The sequence below is a fragment of the Archocentrus centrarchus genome, chromosome 17, assembly GCF_007364275.1.
Source record: "Archocentrus centrarchus isolate MPI-CPG fArcCen1 chromosome 17, fArcCen1, whole genome shotgun sequence".
In the NCBI taxonomy this organism is placed as follows: domain Eukaryota; kingdom Metazoa; phylum Chordata; class Actinopteri; order Cichliformes; family Cichlidae; genus Archocentrus; species Archocentrus centrarchus.
Window position 1 is genome coordinate 11,908,547 of NC_044362.1, and position 24,175 is coordinate 11,932,721.

Sequence of the window (24,175 nt, forward strand, 5' to 3'; positions counted from 1 at the left end):
CCTAGCTCTGTTGTGATGGTCTGAGTCACGAGCCATGCCAAACAATGTGAGAGATACAGTTTTAACTAAAAATGACCAAGTTATTTACAGTAGTAACATTACAAACACTTAATATTTTTTACAATGCTGCTTTTACTCATACCTGAGTATTATATAATCTAAATCTGTGCATAAGTGAAAAACAATATATAATGCAATTATGAGCAATGGTTACAAAAAGCCAAACTTAGTAGAACATTTTAAAAACTTAATGATAAAGATTATGTGTTTGTGCTTACCACAGGTCTGAGGGCACAGGCCAACAAAGGTCCTGTGTACTGAAAACAAGCTTAAAGGACTCTAATGAGACATATTTGACACAAATGGACCAACTCTGTGAAGTCTAAGTCATCGATCCTAGCTCCATGACATATCCAATCCACAAAAATTCTTGAATCAGGTTCTTTCTGCCAACACCATAAGCTGCCAACGAAGATAAAAAATCCCCATATCGATTCAAAAGCGTTATCCAGAGGAAGGTTGTTTCCAATGAGGTCTCTTAAACCGTGTAGTTCAGCCCAGTGGTAAGGGGCCATTGCTAAAGTATACTTGGCAGCTTGATTGGCCAGATGCTTGGCTGTTTGGACAAGTGATGGTGTTTCCACCAACCGATTCACCTGTGAAGCAAACTGGGGACCTTCACTAATAAGTATTTCTTTTTTAAAGCCAGTATTTTCACATTAAAGTCGTTCAAACCACCTGTTTAAATGTGAACAAAGGGCACCCTTCAGTTGCTCCATCCCACTTGTTTCAAACTAACAGCACAGCTGAATTAAGCTAAAATGAAAGCAGTCTGTATGCAGAGGAGCTGCTTGACCAGTTTGCTGCAGGCTGCCTTCCTCTCTCTTTCTAGCAACAGGGGTGAGCATAAGGGGGGGGGGGGGGGGGGGGGGGGGGGTTGCATTTAATCCTCCACATTTAATTTAAAGATTCAGTTACAAATTGTAAGTAATTAAACTGGCATTTTTTCTGGGGCAGTAAAAGTCTGATCTACTGGCTCTGGGGCTCTGGGGCCCAGGGATATTCATTTATTTATTTGTATTTTCTTTTTAATTGCTGAACATTAGTTCTCGTGTGTCACGTTGCCAGAAAATCAGAAATACTGAATACAGTTCCATTTTGTGCAGTAGTCTATCCATATCTCCTCTTACCTTGGACTAAGAATAGTTTTTTTTAAGGACAATGTGTTGACTGCTATTGAGCTCCAAACATGAGATGGGACCTCACAAACCTCCCTTTAAATAGCCCTGTACCCACACAACAGGGGGGCTATTACAGGCATTCAATGACACAGTAACCTGCATTACCAGCCTCTATTGCAATGCGGTGGCGCTCCACAGATCTTCCCCCTGATCTTAGCTGGCTGTGGAGGGATAAAGCTGAGCGCTATTCGGTCATGTGATTCCTGTTTTTTTTTTTTTTTTTTTTTTCCTCCTCCTAAGTTGAAAGGCAGGAGCAGAGCGGTGGAGGGGGCCCAGCTTGCCTTCCTACTTGCAGTGGGTGCATCGCGTTCTTCCTCACCCTACCTCCCCCCCTTTTTTTTTTTCCTCTCCACATCAACATTACTGTTTCTCGCTCGGTGTGATATCTTCACTCCCATTTCCACGTTTCCTTCGCCATGGCGGGGGCTATTATTGAAAATATGAGCACCAAAAAGTTGGTGATAGTGGGAGTTACTCTGCTTTTGTTCCAGGCGTTTGCCTTCATGGTCGGCGGTTTAATTGGTAAGTTGTGCTTTTGGCTTTCTATTTTTTATCCCGTACTTTTATTGTGTGTGTTTCTTAGCTAACGTCTGCGTTTGCACGCGCGTGCCTTCGGGTATTTAAACGTTAATGTGTATAAACTGCTAATACGGGAAAAGTTTGAAGTTGAGTTCGTCGCTATTCACCTTCATACAAGCGGTAATAAATGCTCTCCGGTGAAACAAAAGACGAAGGGCGCTAACTTTAGCTGCATTTTACCTTTCGAGACCAAATGCACCTCAGCTAAATCACTGCTTTTGTGTCAAGGTGTTCGCTGCCCTGCGTGCCGCCACCGTTGGCTTCGTTTCTTTGCGTAAAAATAACACCAAACATCACACTTTTAATGGTTTATTTCAACACCGGAAAGATCTGATACCTTCCCCCCCACTTCTTTGATCCAAACTCGAATGTTCCCTCTCCCTTTTCTCCTCCTCCCCTCCCCGTATGTAATGTCTGCTGTGTGGGGCCCCCAGGCAGCATCTCTACCTTCCTTTCAGTCCTTCCCCCCCCTACTCCGTTTGTCTCCCCCCTTTTTCTCCCCAGATCCCCATCGCCTCGCAGGCAGAGCATTCATGTTTCTCCCTCCTTCCACGAGTTTCATTTGCATTGAGACAGACAGCGCTGCACACACACGCACACAGCTGCCAAAGTTGCATTTTGCCTTCAGGTCTGCATTGGAGTTGCTGTCAAGTTTCTTCAAATCCACCCACTCAAATACACAGACACACACACACACACACACACACACACACACATACACACACACACACACACACACACACAAGCCCCACCAGCAGCGCACCAGCGCGGTCGATAGAAGTTGGGTTCATGTGAAAGATGCCTGTGTTGCTTTTAGGGCTGAGCCTGAAAAACCACCCGCCAGCCAGCCTCTCTCGCTCTCTGTGTCCCCACACAGTCCCGCTCACGCTCGCTACATGGCTGATAAATTAGCCTGTTTGGTTCATTCCTGGCTGAGATGGTTTTAATGAAGCCAGATTCCTTTGTGTTTGCTCGGTGGCCGGGGGCGGCAAGGGTAATTGAGTAGAAAGGGGGTTTTCTCCCCTTGTTTCCCGACAAACCCGGGAACACGGCATGGGGTCAGCGGGCTGAGGGGATGGCCATTATCCTGGACACACTGGGATGGAGACTGGAGGAGCTGGTGTGCCTCTGGACTCACAGGGTCACTTGATAATTGAACTCCAAGGGGATCCAGATAACTGGGTTTAATTCACTTCAGTGGGTAGTTCTTCTTGCTCTGTGTGGATGTGTGCATTTTAATTTTAAGCAGCCTTTAGCACAGTTGAAGATTCTCCTGGTTGAGTTTTATGACTGTGTGAAAGCCTATGGGTGTGTACACTGTGGCATCCGCCCTTTAGCTCTTATGAGTGAACAGATATGATTAGATTTTCAGATAAATAACAGGATCTTTCTGGATAGGTGAACAGTTTTCTAACCCCTATAGTTACTGCACCTTTGGACATCATAAAAGGCTGAAATATACATCAGTCTTAAAGTGTCACTAATGAGTTGTGGCTTGTTTGAGTGATGAAACGGGCTTTGCATCATCTTTGATATGGTACTAATCTTGATGTGAAAGCTCTCAGCTTTGCTCAGCCCCATGAGTCATTAGTTCCTACAAGTACCCTAGACTGATTACAGCTTATGGCCCCTACTAGGATTTTTACTAACAGCTTCTTAGCTTCCCTTTCAAATTTGCTCAAGTGTTTTGCATATTTATCTTAAAGTGTGAGATTTTGAAGGCTGGTTTGATTGCATGAGAACTTGCATAGACTTAATTGATGGAAGTCATTTAAAAGTTTTGACTCTATGATTAGAGTCACTGTCCTGTTTGTTATAGGCCAATATTTAAATGATAGGATTCTGTGATTAGACCGTTTGGCAGAACAAACTGGGTATCTTCTGTTCTGGTAGTGCTCACGAAGCACGAAAAACATTCACTTTGATGAAGGCACAAGTTTTTACTCTTTGCCCTAGTTTTGGCGTTCATAACTCTCCCAGGTATCTGTTCTCTTATGCAGACTGTCTGTTGGAAGTGTATAAAGAATAAAATGTTAAATCTGCTTACTTCACTGCTTATTTCGGTTCTACTTTGGTGTCTCACTTATGACTCTGTTTTCAGTTTGCATCCTTGCAATGTAGTTGCAATGTAGTGTAGACTTAACGGTTTAGGTTGTAGTTTGGTAGTTTTCATTGGCGGTTATTTCGTAGGTTACCTTCTAAGGTATGGATGGCTTTATTTGCAAGAAAGAGTTGAGGCCATATTGTACTCATATTTGAAAGAAATACTCCCTTTCTGACCTCATTTCCATTAACCTGATGGCATCGTAATATGTTGGCTTCATGTCTGAAAAAACATACTGGTCCTATTTTTATTTGTTTATTTTTGGTGAAGTTTACTAGGTCAGACTTAATAACATTTACTTATCACAATCAACATAGCACAAGTGTGTTGATTCTTGTTTTCAGTCCATGCTTCTTTTGCATCTTTGTGAGTTGCTCAGCTCAAAAAAAAAAAAAAAAAAAAAAAGATTGTCTTTTGGGAATTCTCTAAAACAAAGGTCATGTATGTTGAGTTTTCTCAAATTCACTCCACACTTTGACACAGATTACTGTTTAGAAAATTCTACTTTACATCAAAACCTCTATCGTGACACCTGTGACGGGTCTGACTAACAAGTGAAGTGATCAGGAGAAAGAAATCTGTATGTTTGTGTTCATAAACACACTTATTTACTTGACAGCGCAGCTTTGGAATTAATGTATTTCAGCAGGAAGTATATATTGTGTCTGCATCATCAATGTAGTTGAAACTCTTCAATGGGGATGCATCATTCAACCAAAAATAAAGCCTAAAGTAAAATAAACGTGAAAGAAGTGAATGTGTCAGATGGCTGATGCATTTTAAAAGATCCTAAGTCAGTACATATGAGACCAGAATGATGAAAAATTGTATTTAAGGGCATGACAATAACGGTTGGGAGCATGAACGGGAGGGGGGGGGGGGGAATTGTGTTCAGAAACAGAAATCAGTAGAATATAGATGTGTGTTACCATTTTATGAGACTGTGCTGGCCTTAATAGGACTGATTATGACAAATTAACAGGAGCTGAAGTGTGATTTGACCCTTCCAGGTGATTCTTGTATATTAAATGCCTGCTGCATCATCGAGCAGCAAGAGCCATCCATTACAGTCTCCATATGGAGTTTTACGACTGTATGCATTTGGCACAACAGTGGTAACTTCTGTAACTACTTGAATTCGCCTATCCCTGATGCAGAGAGAGGATTGATTTTTAGATTCCAGAAACACATGACTTTCTGAACTCCTCAATCCTCACAGGTGAGCTGTCACACAGCTCACAAGCCACAGGCAAATGATTTCTTACAAAGCGGCCATTCTCAGGTTCTGAGCTCATCCACAGCTGTTTGGATACTTTTATTTTATTGTTGGCAAAATGCTATCCATTTACTAAAGAGTGTATGAATGAAATACTGCCAAAATCTTGAAAAGTTTGACCTCGTGATGTATCGTGGCGAGTATCCTGTGCGTACAGTGGCTCGTTGCGTTACTGTTGTGGGTGTATCTGAATGAAGCTATGAGGAACGTAAATATAAAAGTGACCTTTGCGTAACACATTGGTGATGCTGGTAATGTATAAGGGCTTAAGGGTAAATGCTAAACTGATTGCTGGTTGCTGATTGTCTCACACCATTTCCTGAGTTAATCTGTTTTTTAAAAACTTGTGGCTACACCTGGACTCAGACCTCTCTGGTGTCATTCACATCAGGGCTGTAGCTTTCACAACAGGATGCCAAAGGTTCTGTGTTGTCATGATAATGGCCGTTCTTTTCCTAAGCATTACAAAGGTTCCTGTTAGTAGAGACTACAAACAACAGTCTTGTCGAGCTCATGAATCTCAATGGGTAAACACTGTAATTGGTGCCTGAGAGCTTTCGGGAATTTTCCTTCCCTCTCTCCTCACAGACAGCGCCTTGCTTGTAGGCATTTTTTGTAACAGTGTAAAAAGTAATTACAAAAGTATTTTGACTTTGAGCCAAATCAGTACAACTGGTGACTGTTCCTGAGGTATTATTGTCCTTGAACAGTTTTATCCACAGCACTGAAGATTTATTTGCTTTTTTTTTTTTTTCTTTCTTTTTGCTAAATCACATGAAACAATTTATTTTATTAGTTTGAGGGGAAATTTGGCATAGTAGGCCCATTTAAAACAAAACAAAAAAAACTGCAGTATTTCAGTTTGACAATCTAACCTCTCTCCCACTTTGTCTTACCAGCTCCCAGCCCCACCTCACCGGTGCACTACTTGGCTACAAAGTGTGTGGATACAGTGAAAAAACAACAGCAAAAAACAGAATGGTTATTGCCTTGGGGTCCCAACCAGTGTGATAAGATCCAGACCTTTGATGAAGCCGTGGTCAAGATGATCGAGGCTAACAACATCGTGTTTGCTGTCCACATTCCTCCTCCCAACAAGGAGATGAGCCCGTGGTTCCAGTTTATGCTGGTCATTCTGCAGTTTGACATCGCCTTCAGTAGGCGCAACCCGATAGGTGAGAACTACAACTTTCTTATGGGTTATAAAACAAAGTAAGGGAGAGGACAACACCGGTTGTGTTTCTTCTAATGGACATGGCTTTTAAGAGAACCAAAACTTGGAAATAGTGTTTTCTCATTGTGGGCACTCTTACCTTTTTTTTTTTTTTTTTTTTCTCTGCATGTCTTAAACTATGTCAATATTTTATCTTTCTGGTATTTCTTCCTTTCAAAATTTGAAGGGAAAATATTTGCAGAGACTCTTAACAAAGTTAGCTTCTGAAATATTCACATCCATTGTAATCTAGTCAGTAAAAACCACCTACAGTTGAACCAGCTTTTTCAGTAAATCTTTCTTTGTGTCCTATATTACCTTCTCTACTTGGATTTGTATTTCAGTCTGCCTCTGAGGAATTCCTCAGAATGTCTTTTTCAGTGAATTTCTGTGACACTGAAAGGCAGCAAATAAAGATGGATGCTGTTTCTGCTGTTTCCTCTGCATAGCCTTATAGATCTCAGGGTCTGTAGAGGCTTGTCAGACACTGAGACAGGTATAAAGAGATGTAATCAGGACCCATTCTGTCTTGGTTGCTATTGATTAATTACAGAGCCCCATTTTCTAATACTCAGGATCTCAGCCAGCCATATACTTGGAACATTACATTATCCCAATTCAGACTCCTTTTTTTTTTTTTTTTAATAAAAGTTTAAATTAATAAGAATATTGCACGCCATGTACCTGCTCTGTGTGCTGTTTGAGATGCAGTAATGGGTTAGGGAGAAAAATGGAAAATTAAGTTTGAAATTTTTCACTGGTTTTCTTTATGCTTGATCCAGGCTGCCCATTGTTGTCTACAGTCTCCTACCAGGAACCTTTTGCATCTTCACCTAATTTAAGATAGCATTATTGTGATGTGTATTAGTTTACAGCTTGCTTTTGCAGTATCCGAATGTTAAGTACTTCAGAGGAGGGGGAGGAGGGAAATAACTAGCACCTCTGTGAAGACAGGGCTTGGTGTCATGGCAGGGTGCTTAGAATCCTCAAAGAAGGGATTAGAGAGGATGATGAGAAAGTCTAATGAGAGTCTGGATCACCAGCAGAGTCTGGGGAAGTTGATTTGAATCTGAATTACAGTTTTCTTCAAATGGATTGCAATGCATGGCAGAGTATTTGAATGGCACGCTGAGTATGATGGCAACGTTTGATGTAAAGAGGCTTATTTACACTGAAAAAATTCTTGTCAGCCTTAATGCAATCCATCATAGGCCTCGAAGGTGATGAGAAGTATTTGTAGCAATGAAGAGAGCAAAAATATTGAAAGTGCATGGTCTCTTTTTATGTGACTGTCTTTCTGGTCTGACTTGTCTAAACAGTCATGGTTCAGTGGTGGCCTACTCATCAGCATCCCTTACTTGTTCACATTCTTGGCCTCGGTTGTGTCAGGGGGCTGTGGGTTGTTTACTGCCTGGCTGTCTGACAGATGAGTCAGTGATTCAGCCTGGACCACAGACAAGCCTTTTTGCCAGATGTCATAGACTCATTTTGATCTTTCTCAGCTATATGAGGTGCTGTGAAAACAAATGGATACAGAGGGAGCCGAGTGCTACATTTAGTAGAAATCTGGTAGTGCTGAAAAAGCAGGATTCCTACCTTGAAACCTAAAATAGTCAGACAGTTTCAAAGCCTTTCATTTACCTTCCTTTTCTAGTGTACAACATTATTGCCTTTTCTATTTTATCCTGAGACAAGGTAGTGGTAGTGTAAGCATTGGGCAACATGAGGTATTTCTGTTGCATTGATCAGTTTTCTAAGCTCCTTTAATCTTACAAAAGAGCATTATGTTTAACAATCAGGTAGTCATGTCACCATTTTTATGCTGCATCTTAAAATATCAGGGTATATCTACCTTTATTCATTAAAACTGTAAAACTTACTCCATAAAGGGATTTATTGAGCCTAGATTCTGATTTTTATAAAATACTAATAAAGTCCAAATGAAACACTGGAGTCACTTTGTTAATCCACAGCTAACAAAATGTCATGAGGTTTAAATCCTGAGCAGAGCGTGCTGTGCCAAAGGTGGGCGGATTCTGTTCTGCTGGCGTATGACGAAGGAACACAATGGCATCTCTTCCTTGACTACTTTATCTGTGTAACAATGTTCGTCCCAGAGAAGAGCGTCACCCTTATTAACCACTCCACCCACCTGCCCCACTCTACTCAGCACCAAGTATCCCCTTTTTGGCCCGGGTCCAGCAATAACACAGCTGTTGAGGAGGCTTAGTTTCCGTGGCAATGGCTGCTGGAGTGGAGTGGAATGTTTGCGTGAAGCGAGCTGACATTTGAGGGCGTCTGGCTCAACCAATGGCAGTGGAGAGGGCATTACAGAGACAGTCGGCTGCCAGTTCTCATCTGGTTCCCTCTCCCTCTTTTTTTTTTTTTTTTCCCCCTGTCTTACAGCAGAGGCCACTGGGTTTCTTTCTCTTCATTCCAGCTTGTTTCATAACGGCACAAGAGGCTCTCTGGAGGGCTGGAGGAGAGAACACTTGGCTTTGTAATGTGATCTAAAGATGCAGTTTTAATAGCTTGGCTTTGGATCTTTTTGTTAGATTCACTGGGCTGGGTTGCTCAAGGTTTTGTTGAAGTTTGTGTGCAGCAGGAAGTAACCTTGATTTTGGGTCACCATATCGAGCAGGTGGAGTCATTACATATCTTCACATATTGAGAAATAATATTAATGCGTTTCAGACCAATTTCAGATTTACAGGACCACTGTTTAACACCTAACATAAATGGTTTTTTGTTTTTTTTTGTTTGTTTTAGAATAAATTAGCTAAGGCCAATGCAGTTTAAACCGTAGCCTTTAATGACCTTTTGATACAAATGCTGATTGTTAGTGATTAGACTGGGTAAGGTGCGCAATATCACCTTTTGAATTACTTCATAAACATTGTATGGTTTTAAATACACAAGCTTGTAAAGTGAAAAGCAAAAGTCATCATCAGTGCTAAGAGCGTTTGGTGGCCGTATACTGAAAAGGCCATGGCTGTCTGTCACCACGATTTAATTTTATCTCATTGCGAGGATGATAAGAGGCAGCAGGTTTGTGCAGTGACGAGGCATAATACACATCAAAACGCACACGTGTCAATGTATTATTCAGAGCCTTTTTTCTTCTTTCTTCAGGAAAACAATTCCCTCTGCTTTTTTTATTTATTTATTTTTTTTAAATTGTCAATCTCAAGATGGTTTGCTTTTTGGTGAATTTGACAGCTTTACAGTGTGTCTGTCAAGTTTTTAAATGAATGCAAAAGTGAAGTGTTGTTGTTGTGATTATTTTTTTCCAGAGGATGGAGCAGTGGTCCACATTGATGTTGGCCTGGCCTACAGAGATGACACAGTCAGTGAATGGACAGAGATGGCTCATTCCTTCGAGCAGAGGAAACTCAACTGCAACTTCACCACTACCAAGGTACTGGAGACTCTAACTCAACTTTTAAATTACAGAAGGTAGCTCATTTTATTGACTTGGCACACAGCCAAAGTCACGTCATGTCTAGACTTGCCTTTGTCCTCTGTAGCTTCAGTAACTCGGTGCAAACGGCATTTCTCCACTTTTTGAAAAAAGTATTGTAGAGGTTTAACTACCATATTCTCCAATGCCCATTTATAATAATCAATGGAAATTACAGCTCCTACAGAGGGAGGGGGGGAGAACTACAATACAATTATTCAGTTTAGGTATTCGTCATTGTAACATCTATAAAACTCACCAACAAACTCATACAAGCATGTTTTTCTACTTGTTGTAATTTGGTCTCTTAATAAAACTTAACTGTTCAGCTCTGTCTGCCCTGCTGTTATTACAGACATGTCTGAGCTAGCTGCAGCACCCTTAACTCACCCATGAACTTGTTTATCTTTATGAATGATATTTTAGCTTGTTATTGAATAGGGATAAGGGGAGATGGGGTCTGTTAAAGGATGTCAGCATAACTCTTGAATAAAGAGCGATATTAGATCATTTAATAGCATTTCTGAAAAATACACATAGTTTTGTTTCATTATTAGACAGTATTATGCAGGCCTCTGACAAGTTACAAGGTTGAGGGGAAAATACTGCTTAGGCTATTTTTTGTGCTTACATTTGACTTGTGCTGTGTCACTGGACATATTGGCGCTTTATAACAATATATTCACACTTTAAATTAGGTAGTGTGCCATTAATGAAAGTAGTTCACTGGAAAAGAGAAGTGGAAAATGCCATTCATCTATTTACACTCAGAAATGCTCCTGCCTGCAAGCATCAAGAAAGCATTCTGCATTTTTTTCTGTATTGTCAGAAATATCAGTATTGCAAATCTTGAAATATGATGACACCCCTACTGGTGGGTGGGGATCATGACACAGGTGGACATGATCGTGTTGATATGGTTAAGACTGTGTTTTGAGTCACAGTTTCAGAACTTGCCTAAAAGAAATTTAACTAGCCATCTGCTTTAGATAAATGTGTTTTAACCCATTTCTGGGTGCTCCTATGTTTTCTCCAGACCTCTGAGAATGAGGGCCGTTACTATGAATGCGACTCGCTGCCTTTCATGGAAGTGGGGAGCGTGGCCCACAAGTACTATCTCCTCAACATCCGCCTGCCTGTCAATGAGAGGAAGAAGATCAATGTGGGAATCGGCGAGATCAAAGACATTCGTCTTATTGTAAGTTTTCCCTCCCAGTGTTGACCCCCACAGCTGAGGGTCCCTCCTCAGTTGTGAAAGTAAACCTCTTTGCCTTTAAGGGATAGTCTGTTAGTGTTATCGTGCACTGACACTGATGGGGTTTCTCTTTCCTCAAAGGGCATTCATCAGAATGGCGGCTTCACCAAAGTTTGGTTTGCCATGAAGACCTTCCTCACACCCAGCATCCTCATCATCATGATTTGGTACTGGAGACGCATCACCCTCATGAGCAGACCTCCTGTCCTCCTAGAGAAGTAAGGCCCCCTTATCAGCAGCATCATAGCTGTGTACTGTAATAAGAGTATTTTGGGTTTTTTGTTCTTTTATTTTTATTCCTAAAAAAACATACATTTTGTTGCTGCCAAAACTCCATCTACCCTCAGATGACTAGTGATGAAAATTAGATTTGAATTAACTGCTGTTCAGTGATTAATGAAGGATAAATGATATTGTGAGGACCTGCAGTACTAGTTTGATTATAAGCTCAGCTTGAGTACATCTACTGGGTACAAATTAACTATGAATGAAAAGAATAAGTAGGTCATGGCGACTATGTACAGTATAGGTCACTGAGATCAGAGGGCGTTGTTCATCAAACTTCTGAGGATGATTGGTGTAGAACTATCAGTATGTTATACTCTGCTTTTTAACTATAATGCTGAACAGCCAATGAAGTGGTGTAACAAAATGTAGGAAACACAAGAAATCTTCATGGATGTTTTTTTTATTCTAGGAAAAAGTCTTTAAAACCTCAAGTATTTGTATAAATTCCACAACCGAAATATGGAAATTTAAGCCAATGAAGGTTCAAGCAACACATGGAGGTATTTGGGCCTGAAACTGTTTGGGTGCCGTGCTGTGAAAAAGTTGAAATCGTGCTCAGAACCCAGTGTTTATCCAACCCCCTGCTGTGCTGAAAAGACAGATCAGTAAGAGGCAGCGTTCTGCGCCACAGCGCCTGGCGAAGCGTGAAACACGTTACAAAATCTGCAAGCTAGCACTCAGCTTACACATGCTGCACACACGCATTTAGAATGGGAACACACCCGTTACTGGGACACACACACACACACACACAGTCAGTGTCTCTCTTCTTCCCTCTGTGTTTTCCAGCTCAAGGCTCTTATTCCCAGATGACCAGCAGGCTCTCAGGAAGTGCGAATTGCACCCTATTTGTGGACAGTGGATGATTTTTTCATGCTTTAAAAGCTTTACTGGAGTCTCCTGTCATGCTAGCCCACATAGGCGTCAGAATGGCAAACCTCAGACTTCTTCTAAACTTGGAGGATAGATGTGAAGGGGAACTCGGGATGATATGAAACATCCATCATCTTTATTCTTGACATTAGAAATGTGTGTTGAAAATGTAAACTGCTCAGGAATGCAACAGACATTTTGACTTGTTTATAGCAGAAAACAAATGATGATGATAATGATTGCTTATACCTGTTACCTGGCTCATCCAGATGCTCTCGGAACGAAATTCATGCTATTAGTTACACCTGTGCTTTTCGTGCTGTCCCATAAAACAAATGTCTGCCACTTTATAAATCAAACCCTTTGCCTTTTCACTCACATTGAGACATACGCTGATCCCAGTTCTCCTGCCTGTGTTGATGGTGCTCTGTACACATTCCATGCATGCCAGTCTAATGGTTTCACTCTGTTCGCTTTGCAGAATATCGCTGACGAGCTGTCTGATGTGAAATTGCTTTGAACCCATATCAGATTACTTTTCTTACCCACAGTGTTAGCATGAAGTGTTTGTACCCACATGTTTTAGGTCGCTTATCTTCTGTAACTCTGTTTTGCCCTGTTACCTGTCTATTTACAGGGTTTGTTATATCTACTGGCAGCATGCAGGGACCTGCTGCAGTCGTTGAGAAGACAAGCTTTATTTGTCTTTCTCTGTGCTGATTGTTCTTGGTTCACTGGCCCTTATTTCTCTCTGTATATCTGGATTTCATGATTAAAGGAGGACTAGCAGTAATAATGAGGTTGTTTTGGTAAAATACATCATTTAGAATCACATAAGTCAGGCTTCTGTGGAGACTCTGCTTCTAGCTGAATGTCCTGGGGTCTTATGAGTCTGGTTCAGGTGGATTTGCTGGCTGGCTGGCCAGGTTGTACCCCTAGGTGTATGTGGCCCCCTAGTGGGGGTTTTTCCCCTCATAGCTGAGAGGTTTTCTGGATGAGAATTTGGGGCAAAATGATGTTTTTATTTATGGTTTATGCATCAGAAATTGTTTTGTAAACTACATTTTATCTGACATAGTTTTGAGAGATACCTGCAGACAGGGAACATTGGATATATCGGAAAGTCTGGTTGTTCTTGATTGCATCACTGCTTAGCTGTTCTTGGCTGCAGCTGGGATTCCCAGTTTGCATCTTTGGCTGGCTTTGCCTGTGCTGTGTCACTCATCATTACATAAGTCCTCAAAGTAGGTAATGGTGGCGAACTATGAAATTTAAGACTTATTTTTTGCTTTCCCAGGGTAATCTTGGCTCTAGGCATCTCCATGACATTCATCAACATCCCAGTGGAGTGGTTTTCTGTCGGCTTCAACTGGACATGGATGCTGCTTTTTGGAGACATCAGGCAGGGCATCTTCTACTCCATGCTGCTCTCCTTCTGGATCATCTTCTGTGGGGAACACCTCATGGTACTGTACACGGCCCCATTTACTTTCATCTCAGGCATGTTTTTCTGATTTGCTTTCAATATTACTTAAAGCTTTTTTAACCTTACTAAGAATTGTGGGGCTGAATAATGGTGTAAATGAAAAGGATAATCAGGCTCAGATAGAAGCATGACTGAATGCACGCTCAGAAGAGGGCTTCGGCAGCTGCACACCATCTTCTCTTCCTCACTCCATCTCATATGATGTTGGAAAGTGCAGAGCACCATGCACTTGCATGTGCAATTAGCTAAGGATGTGTGTAGATTCTTGTTTGATCTTAATTATATGAAACATAAAATACACAATACTTTGTGTATAAAGGTGTATTTATTTGCATCCCAACACTCATCACTTGCAAAGGATCTCAGTAGTCTTTATCTTAAAGCACACTATTTACAACCAAATGAAAGAGCTATTAACAGCTGGAAAACAAGCAAATATGACAGATGTTAAGAGTTCAGTTTTGTTTTTACAACATATTTATTATGGTCTGTTTTCAGAAATGTCAAAAAAAGCCCACATCTGATTTTGAAGTTACTAAAAACTTTGTTCTTTAAATGAGGACAATAAAAATTCATGTCACATTATAAAGTTTGGAAAAGTGGTTTTGCCCATTTTATCTTGTTGTCATTTTTATCCAGGAAACACAGTTCTTTGAAACATTGGTTCTGGGCAGAGGAGAACTGAAGATGTGTGAGCTCTGTGTACCAGCCATCAAAATCTTCTCTGCACTTGAACGTCATCTCACAAAAAAATTGCAGGTTATTTTTACCCCCCCCCCCCCCCCCCCCCCGCCCACCTCAGCTTTCTGGACTGTAACACAGTCTGCACAGTCTTTCTTGTTGGCTGGCTGGCTCTGCTCCACTTGCTTTCATTGGCTGATTCAGCACGTTAACATTTCTGCAGCAGTGTTGCATCTCTACCTGAAACACCTGAGCTTGTACCGTCTGGTTCTATGATTTATTCCTAAACCTGGTTGCTTGTTCTCAAGGTTTCCCTCTGTACGACCTCCTAGATTCTTGTTCTTGTATTCAAAACTGACTTCATCCATGTATAATGCAAGTCACAACACAGCTGTCATGCAACACTGACTTGAACTGTGTTGTGACTTGCATTATACATGGATGAAGTCACAACACACTGACTTGAACTGTGTTGTGACTTCATCCATGTATAATGCAAGTCACAACACAGTTCAAGTCAGTGTTGCATGACAGCTGTTCATCAGTGCTTGAGCTGATATGATTAACAATGTACGTATAATCAGTATAATTTTAAAATGGGGTTTCATTAGATATTAATAGAAGGGAACAGCATATGTTAGAAGTCCCTTGATGGATCTGAAACGGGTACATTTTGGTCATCTGGTCTTCTATTGTTCTTCCGGGATCAAAGTCTGACATTGGTGGACTTACGCACATTCCAGGCTCTTTCCCACTTTGTCATATATCACCCAAGAGTATCTTTACTCCGATTGACAGTTAGTGAAGATGTTTTAGCTGTTTACCCGAGTAATTTGTATTAAACAATTCAGGAAATTTCAGCAATGATGCCCAAAACAGTGACCTTCCCTGATCTCTGGTTGTCATCGCTGTTAGTCTCTTCCTCTGTGTATTCCACTTTACTTTCTAATATTGTGTGTGTGTGTGTGTGTGTGTGTGTGTGTGTGTGTGTGTGTGTGTGTGTGTGGTCATAAATCCTTCACATTTAAATAAAAGCAGCAATTGACATGTAGATATGCAAGAAAATCACTAATATAATAGTTTTTTGAGCTTTAGCGTGTTTATGGATTACAACTTTGACTCACAGTATTGAACAACAGAGATTGAGGCTGTTTTGTGTAGATGAACATTTTTCACACCAGGCATTGTGAATTGTCAAAACAGGAAAAAGATGGTCAGGTGTAACAATCAGTGACTGTTATGTTATTGATGGCTCAGTTATCTTAGACCTGTAACACAGGTGTATTTGCTACTGTAACGTGGCCAAACAACTTCAAACAGCTTTCTGCAGATATCTTGGATATTATTGATTTCACTTCTTTTCCTTATCAAAGTATCTGCTGTGCAAAAAAGTTAATCAGATCCATTCCCATCAACATTTAATAGAGGCACATTTTTGTTTAACCTCTCTCTGTATTAACTCTATTAATCTGGACAGTTTTTTTTAAGCTTGGTCAAGTTGCACTGAACATTAAACTTCAGTCCTTTCATGGTCCTTTCTGGATTGTGAACTTATGCAGAGAACATTTCAGTGTCATGATGATGCTTGTTGATCATTCTTTCTTTTTTTTTCTTTAAATCCTTTGTGTGAAACACCAGGACTACAGCTAATGTTGCACCCGTCTTAAACCATCATTAAAGGTTGCCACTTTTGCCCTTTTAGGGGCTGCCCTCACTTCTGTCCTCCTCGCAGTGGCTTTTGTAGGGGTTTATTAGGGTTTCATGATTGTTTTTGATGGTACCCTGCTTGAAGACCGTGGGTGTTTTTACTAATTCTGTTATCTAGGGATATTTGAATGTTTCACATCATCAGTTCTCAAAAACTGTGCTTAAGTGTCCTTCACTCATCTCAGCAACCATTCATCTGATCTACTTCACACTTGCTGGATGTATTGCTGATGATCTGAGTACCTACAGTGCAGAGTTTGATGTTTGGATGAAACCTGGTAATATCTTGACGTCGTCTTCCCTGTTTTTTGGAAATCAATAGATGGATCCTGTTTCCCCCGTGAAAAGACATCGTCAAACATAACACGTCATGGGTCAGATAGTTTTGTAACCACTTAGACTTGATTTGTTTCCTCCTAGTGTTAAAAGTTCAGATCGCATAGTTTCTAAATTAGCCTCCACTGACTGTGACATCTATCTTTTGCAGGTGCTAAGATGCCTGTGACAGTGAGCACAGCCAGTAGTTGATATAAAATCTCAGTCCAATCAATCAATCAATCAACTGAAAGTCAAAGGAACTCACAAAGATGATGTTAGAAAAGGACGACAGTGGCATTTACAGTATGGCCTTTCGTTGAGAAGGGTGCGTGCAGTAAGTGATTTATGAAACATTAAAAAGTCTGTTTTGTGCTTCTCTTTCAGGACCAGACTGAGAGGAACCGTTTCTCAGTTTACTGGAAGCAGGTCGGACCCGTTGTGTTTGGCTCCTTCTGCCTCTTTATCTTTGACATGTGTGAGAGGTGAGACAAAGTGTCATTGTTCACTGCTGAGAGCTAGAGACTTGTTTTAGGAAAAAAGTGTTAAAAACAGAGTATGTAGGTAGATTATAGTGGTGTGTTCACTCTAAACCACAGATGGTATAAAAGGTGGATGTAACCACCGTGATGTCACTCTCTCATTTTATTTTATTTTATTTTATTTTATTTTTTTTTTTTTTTTTTTTAGCAACCAGAGTAGTTGACCTCTATGGCCAATTAGTCCTCCTGATGAAAAATTCCAATTTAAAAAAAAAAAAATTATTCATAGTTTGAAAATTGACTGCATCAGTTTGTCTTTTCATAGACTTTGTATGTATTGTACGAGTGTGTTGTGAACACATCATAGTACTCTTCTGAAGTGTGTGTTGGAGTGTTGGCTCTGTGTATAACACTGATTTCTGTCAGACTTGAGATTAAATATTTAACTTTTGTTTTTTTTTTTTTTCCCCTCCTGATTAGAGGTGTCCAGCTAACAAATCCCTTCTTCAGCATCTGGGGTTCGGACGTAGGAACTGAGCTGGCTGTATCCTTTTTGTGCAGTATTAACGATATCAGAGGAGTTTGTCTGGCCAAAGGTGGTACAGTCATTAGACAGAAATAATGATAATAGTGACCCTGTGGGAGAGTAAATGACCAAAGCATGAGTTCTCAGTTTGGCAGTCAATAAACATGTTTATGGTTATTATTCTGCTTCAGTTGTTGGAACAAATTCACTTCTTCAGTAATACTGTGCCAGCTTTCAAACTGCACAGCTTCTCTTGGCTTTGGCATGAACTGGAAACTGTACTCTCTAGACTAATATGATGAAACATTATTCAGTTATGCCATATGTTGCAGGCATTGCCGAGGGTCCTTGTGTTTGTTTGGATATCCAGTTTTCCTTTGCTTGATGATCTGAGTGATGCAAAATTCATCAGCACACCATTTTTTTTTTTCCCCAGTCTTGGCTGCTTTAAAACATTTTGTATAATGATACATATTGAGGTTACTGACAAGTTTGTCTGTTGCAGTAAATAATGTTAAGGGTTTATAAATAAGAGCAGTAATATTCACCTGAACCATTATTGAGGGGAAAAAAACCCCACATCAGATCTCAATGGGGGGAAGAAAAATCCTGCTGGATATCTATACTGATATGGACTGGGTAATGTGTTCGGAATGAAAGGATGCCACATTATTTGATGTAAATGAAAATGATCAACCTACAGAGGGCTGAATTCAAAGACACCCTGAAAATCAAATCAAAGTCTAGTCCATTTTGCCGAAATTTCATTGCAGCAACTCAAAATGGAACTCAGTAGTTTGTATGGCCCCCATGTGCTTGTATGCATGCCTGACGACATCAGGACTCCTAATAAGATGATGGATGGTGTGCCCCCCCGCCCCAGATTTGCACCATGGCATCACTGAGCTCCTGGACAGTCTGAGGTGCACCCTGGCAGTGTCAGATGGACTGAAACATAGAAGATGCCGGGCCCTCAGGCCCACCCTCATGAAGTCTGTTTCCAGTTGTGAGACATTCACACCAGTGGCTGCTGGAGGTCATTGTGTAGGGTTCTGGCAGTCATCATCCTGTTCCTTCTTTCACAAAGGAGCAGATACCAGTCCTGCTGATAAGTTAAGGACCTTCTACAGCCATGTCCGGCTCTCCTAAAGTAACTGCCTGTCTCCTGGAATCTCCTCCTTGAGACTGTGCTGGGAGACACAGCAAACCTTCTGGCAATTGCGCATATTGATGTGCCATCCCGGAGGAGTTGGACTACCCGTGCAACCTCTGTTGCACAGCTATCGGAACAACAGGTGTTGTCTCATTGTTGCCCCTCTAGTCCTCTGAAACTGATTAATAACCCCATCTGCTACTTAACTGACCAGATCAATATCCCAGATGTTTAATTGACTTGATGCTATGTTTGAAAACTTCATCTATTGTCACTACTACTATTTACTTCCTTGACTAGTGCTTCCTTAGATGGCTTTCATAATTGTAGCAGGGATCTGTGCGTGTCTCTACTTCCTCTTTCTCTGCTTCATGGTTTTTCAAGTCTTCCGTAACATTAGCGGGAAGAGGATGTCCCTGCCTGCCATGTCAAAGGCCAGACGGCTGCACTATGAGGTGTGTGTGTGTGAGGTTTTATTAGTCTTTCACTGTTTTGTTTTCAGATCTACGTTCTTTATAAACGTACACTTGCTTTCGGGCACTCATCTACAACACTGCAATATAATGACTCTTAATGTTTTCTCACTAAGTAATCTCCTTATCATCATTTTAGGGTCTGATTTTCAGGTTCAAATTCCTCATGCTGGTCACCCTGGCCTGTGCTGCACTGACTGTGATCTTCTTCATCATAAGTCAGGTGAGTCTCTTTGATGAAGTTATGTAATCTGTTGCATCTCTGAGTAAGGGGCCAGTAGTGCCACTGAAAGGCCAGTGATGTTAAAAACTGTCTTTTGTTTTCATTCAGGTGAACGAAGGTCACTGGCACTGGGGAGAGCACACGGTGCAGGTGAACAGCGCCTTCTTCACTGGCATCTACGGCATGTGGAATCTGTATGTCTTTGCCATCATGTTTCTCTATGCACCATCTCACAAACGCTATGGAGATGAGCAGTCAAGCGGTCAGTGCCTCACTGGTAACTACACATTTATACTTTTATAATTAACCCTGTGGTTTCTTGTCTCAAAAAATGGGGGGGAAAAAATTGGCAATATTATTTATTGCTTGTAATTTTTTTATTGCTTGCTTCTAGAATTGAGCCCTGTCTCCTTGGTGTATTAAAGTTATTAATCTGGTTGAATTTTATTAATGCCCCCAGCAGCTCTTACATCAGTCTAATAGAGACCAAGTATCTGTCTGCTCCTGTAAAGCTGCCTATTCATCCAAAGTTTGTTTTTTGGAGGGGGTGAGAGAGGCCTGATTCCCAGGGGAAAGAAGGGTCTCTTTGGCCCAAGAGTGTGATTCTAATGGACACCAGGCTTCCTTCCAGGCGGAAAGGAAGGGAACAGTGAAGAGAAGGGGTGGGGCGAAGAGCAGGGAAGTAATGAAAACCATCCATCCATCTCCTGACGTCAGTGGCATGAGGGAGAGAAAAAGAGGGTTTGAAGTTTGGATGCCTTCCCTGAATTGCGTCAAGGGGTCTCATGGGAGGGGAAGCTCTCTCCAAGTTTCAGTCTCTCTGTTTTGATTTACTTTTTCAGCTCTTGAGTTTCACTTCTGCTTTTTGCAAGCTGGAGAGTGTTTGTTAATGAAATTCAGCTAAAGCAACTTGATATGCAACAGATTTAAGACTGCAGTAATAAAGTTGGAACAAATCCAAAAAAGCTAAATGTTTGCATAAAAATGTTTCATGTTTATGTGCAGGTGTTGCCGGAGCAAACAGTGGAGAAGACATCCAGCTCACCACAACTATCACACACGTTGATGGGCCCACTGAAATCTACAAGATGACTGGCAAAGAGGCCCAGGAATAGATTTTAACACTGTTAAGCAAACTGCCATCTACTCTCCACTGGTCCACTGACGTATATGTAATCAAACAGGCTTCCTCTTTGTGTCCGTTGGTTCTAAAATGGGATTGGCAATCCACCTTGCATGCAACTACGCAGATTGCTCTCTGGCACCAAACCACAAGCTTGTTTAAAGGCCAGTCTGTTCCCAAAGTCTCCTTTTTTTTTTTTTTTTTTTTTTTTTTTGTATTTGTAAAAGCTGAATATCAACACTCCTATCAGTTCTGTTCATTTCATGGTGGAATTTCATCTCACATTTCATACTCAATGTAAATTTTGTTGTGTTTGTTAATGTTGCACAATATCTTTTACGCAGTCAGGTACTGAAAAAGCTGCTTTACAGGGAGAAACCATTTCTTTGTGTTGTAAGCAGCTGTCGCACTCCCGTGCCATTGGTTTAAAGACGATGACGACAGACCGCAAGATGTTTTAGACACTTGGTTTGATATTTCTGCTTTATTAGGGGGTGTTTTCTCATTCAAGGTGTTCAGAACCTGTCACAAATGTACGTCTCATAGGAAGTAGATCATATGCAGTACTGCTGTCACTCCATAGTTGTTCAAGTCTTGTTTTTTTTTTCTTTCTTTTTTTATATATATATATAATCATAATCACTGGGGAAATGTACAGACCACATAGCCACCTTGGGAAAAGCATACTGTATGTTCATCATGTTACGATGTAGATATGTTTTTTATAAAGTGCTTATTTTCAGCTTCACAAAAACATGCATCAAGCTTCACTCAGTATTTTTGAAGTTGACTGTAGCCTATTACACATGGTTTTTAGTTTAGTCTCTTTTACTTGCTTTTTATGCTAATTTAAATAAAAACTTTTACTTAATGTATTGTTGAGCCTTTTTTTTCTTTTACAGATCAATTTGGATGTTTGATATTCTTGTCTTTATTTTTAGTCTCATTCACCATTAATATAAAAATATATTACCATAGAAATGAAATTGTAGTTTTGTAAGCATTTTAATCCATAAACAGTTGGAACACCTCTGCTGCACCTCTGCCTGCATTCAGTCAGGAAGCTTGCGCCTCTGCAAGGCTGATAGCAGAACAGCAGGCCTGCTTTTTCCTTTTGTCAAGTTAACTGAAGAGTTTCGGTCTAACAGGAAGCAGCGAGTCAGTTTAAACGTGAATAAGAGTTTAAAAAGAAACTCTTCACTGTTTTGTTGAAAATTATCTTGTATACTTGCATGACATTAGTACTAAAAAAGAAATTTTCCCATGTCCCTGTCAGACTTGCACTATATTGGGAAATGTTGATTTCCACATTATAGTTGATATGAAACAAAATACAACCGTTTAAGTGGGGAAAAAATATTTCATCTTTACTAAATACTGCTCAAAATGTTTCAGTTCAGTCTAGTTTTAATTTCAAATGTTTTCTTTTTAACCCTTAATTTTACTTTAGTCTTTATGAATATATTTGTCAGTTGCACAGTTAAAGAAGTTTAATATAGCAGTACAGACAACATTTTGAGTATATTCTGCAACAGTTGGATGCGAAAGGGGACGGGAAGGGAACTCCCCTGTAAAGTTTAAGACTGAATGGAGGATTAGTTTTTCTTTCCTCCTCCCCCGTCCCACGCTCACCAGCTGCCTTACTATGGAAAACCTGTTCAGCTAGTTATATCTAATCAACCAATCACATGTCAGCACCGCAATGCATTTAGACATGTAGACATTAAAGGCAACCTGTTGAAATGCAAACTGAGCATCAGCATAGGGAAGAAAGGCGATTTAAGTCACTGAATGTGGCATGGTTGTTGTTGGCAGACAGGATGGGCTGAGTATTTCAGAAACTGCTGATCTGCTGGGATTTTCCCACAAAACCGTGTCTAGGGTTTAGTGAGAAAGAATATTGCCTGGTCTTATGAGTCTCGATTTCAGCTGGGACATTAGGATGGTGATGAAATTCACATAATGTGCACCCCACAAGTCTACAGTAGCTCTGTGATGCTGCGTCATGAACCAAAATCTCTGAGGAGCACCTTGTTGAAGCTACCTTATGAAAAAGGGGAGTCAGCACTAGCGGGATGTACCTAATAAAGTGGCCTGTGGGTGGAGACCTCCAATCCTCGTTAGGCTGGTAGGGCTGATAATTTTCAGCAAACCAACTAAAGACTAAAATAAAACATTTCCCACATGCTTTGATTTAATTTTTGTAAAAAAAAAATTTCTATAATTTTTATTATTATTGGAGTTAAATAAAATATTTCACACATACTTTTAATTAACTAATAAGCTCGGTTCAAAAACTGAAGAGCGGCTCATTTCATCAGCTACTGTAAAGAATGTATTTGTTGTGTGGTAGCTCATGCAAAAGAAGGAGTAATTTTACATTAACGAGGTCCACTTCACACTCACCTTTTTAGGTTCAATTCTACATAATATTATCAGTAACCACCCAAACGAAGCTTTTAGTGTTGCAAATGCTTTCCCTCCCTCCAAGAACATTAGTATGCGCGAGGCGCCTTTGCTTTTATTGTGAAACTTCCGGAAGCGGTGCCTGTGTGGTGGGTAGATTGACGCTGGTAGACGTCCCGTGTTTCGGTTGGTCCGCCTCTCTCCCGACGAGATTCGGCTGTTCTCGTTGCAAAGCGTCCAAGTGGAGGAAAAGGAACGAAGAAGGGGCGAAGGTGGTGTTATTGGCGAAAAAGAAAAAAGTAACCAACAATTAAAAATTAGCGCTAACCGTCTCCAGAAAGTGAAAGCGGTGCTTTGAAGTCGACGGAGGCGAGGTCTCTGCTGAGCTGGTTTCCCACAGTCTGTGGTGTAAACACATTAGTGTAGTTCTGACATTGCGCCGTGAGACAGAACAGAGGGAAAGGTCTCCTCCCAGTCTGTTGACGGATACAGTTTGGCTTCAGTGGAAGGAGACGCGGCTAGACCTGACTGTACGTTACACACCGGCCAGGTAAGACTGCAACCCGTGTTGATAAAATGTCACATTACCAGCCGATATAACGAGCTTTACGCTGAAGCAACAGTTGGTCTCAATCTGTTCTACTATGAAACATATTTACTGTCAGCTGCCAGCTTTCACAGCCTCCCTCCGTTTGTGCTACACTTAGGTGGCACCACAGACAGTTTAGACGCACAAATGTTTTTCTGCAGTTGTGGGTCTACACAGAAATGTGTGGTTCATTTGGTATTCAACAGGTGAAAGCTTTTAACTGAAGGTTTTACTCAGCACACTGCTGTCTGGGCCTTCTGCCCTGATTATTCCCCAAAGGCCCCACCTACTCTGTTGCCACATAGTGACTTATTTTGAAACGCAAATAGATTATTCCAGAACAGAAAATTAAACCAGCCACTTGTTCAGGCCAAACAGATATAGAGATATATAATAGGTAGGGGCTTGGAACATTACTGGTATAGTCTACTATGAACCAGTTCTGAGCCTGGGAAGTGGCTGAGATGTTTACATGGGGCATCAACAGTTCAGGCCATTAGGAGGACAGAATACAGACCAGCCATTGATAAGGCCAACTCATTAGTACCCCATTCACTGCCATCAAAGCCTCCTCTCCACATAAGTGGATCACACCACACACTGGAAACCGAGGAGCATACATTTCCTGTCTTCATGCTCCTCACATGGGTTTAGTTTGCCCTGAAGTTTTATTTTGAAGGAGTGAACGGCCTCAGAAGTCAGAAGAAATGAAGTGCTTTCCT

The 24,175-nt window shown here is 40.9% G+C and overlaps 2 protein-coding genes across 7 annotated transcripts in view; both read left to right on the top strand.

Annotated features, from left to right (window-relative positions):
- The first annotated feature begins 1,498 nt into the window (after positions 1–1,498).
- Positions 1,499–21,289, top strand: wls (Wnt ligand secretion mediator). 5 transcript variants are annotated; one of them, XM_030752836.1, is made up of 13 exons: positions 1,499–1,763; positions 6,100–6,375; positions 9,707–9,831; positions 10,910–11,071; positions 11,210–11,346; positions 13,587–13,755; positions 14,415–14,534; positions 16,866–16,963; positions 17,441–17,504; positions 18,951–19,094; positions 19,252–19,335; positions 19,444–19,597; positions 20,341–21,289. In XM_030752836.1, the coding sequence occupies exons 1-13, from the start codon at positions 1,658–1,660 to the stop codon at positions 20,448–20,450; spliced, it is 1,749 nt and encodes a 582-aa protein (XP_030608696.1). In that variant the 5' UTR covers positions 1,499–1,657; the 3' UTR covers positions 20,451–21,289. The 5 variants fall into 5 exon arrangements, with proteins under 5 accessions (XP_030608696.1, XP_030608695.1, XP_030608693.1 ...); XM_030752835.1 differs by having other exon boundaries at positions 9,710–9,831; positions 19,444–19,612; XM_030752833.1 differs by having other exon boundaries at positions 1,500–1,763; positions 19,444–19,612.
- Positions 21,290–23,021: 1,732 nt separating this feature from the next.
- gng12a (guanine nucleotide binding protein (G protein), gamma 12a) overlaps positions 23,022–24,175 on the top strand; it is a 32,636-nt gene continuing 31,482 nt past the window's right edge. Inside the window, exon 1 of one of the 2 annotated variants that reach the window (XM_030752765.1) lies at positions 23,022–23,414. The gene's annotated coding sequence lies outside the window, so the exon portion shown is untranslated. The remainder of the gene's footprint in view (positions 23,415–24,175) is intronic. The other variant, XM_030752766.1, reaches the window with a different exon arrangement.

What these genes read in the sequence shown, in the direction of transcription:
- wls (XM_030752833.1), top strand. Translation starts at nt 1,658, where the DNA reads ATGGCGGGGGCTATTATTGAAAATATGAGCACCAAAAAGTTGGTGATA. An exon ending in CATGGTCGGCGGTTTAATTG is followed by an intron (nt 1,764 to 6,099) that starts GTAAGTTGTGCT and finishes TTGTCTTACCAG; the next exon opens with CTCCCAGCCCCACCTCACCG. An exon ending in GCAACTTCACCACTACCAAG is followed by an intron (nt 9,832 to 10,909) that starts GTACTGGAGACT and finishes TGTTTTCTCCAG; the next exon opens with ACCTCTGAGAATGAGGGCCG.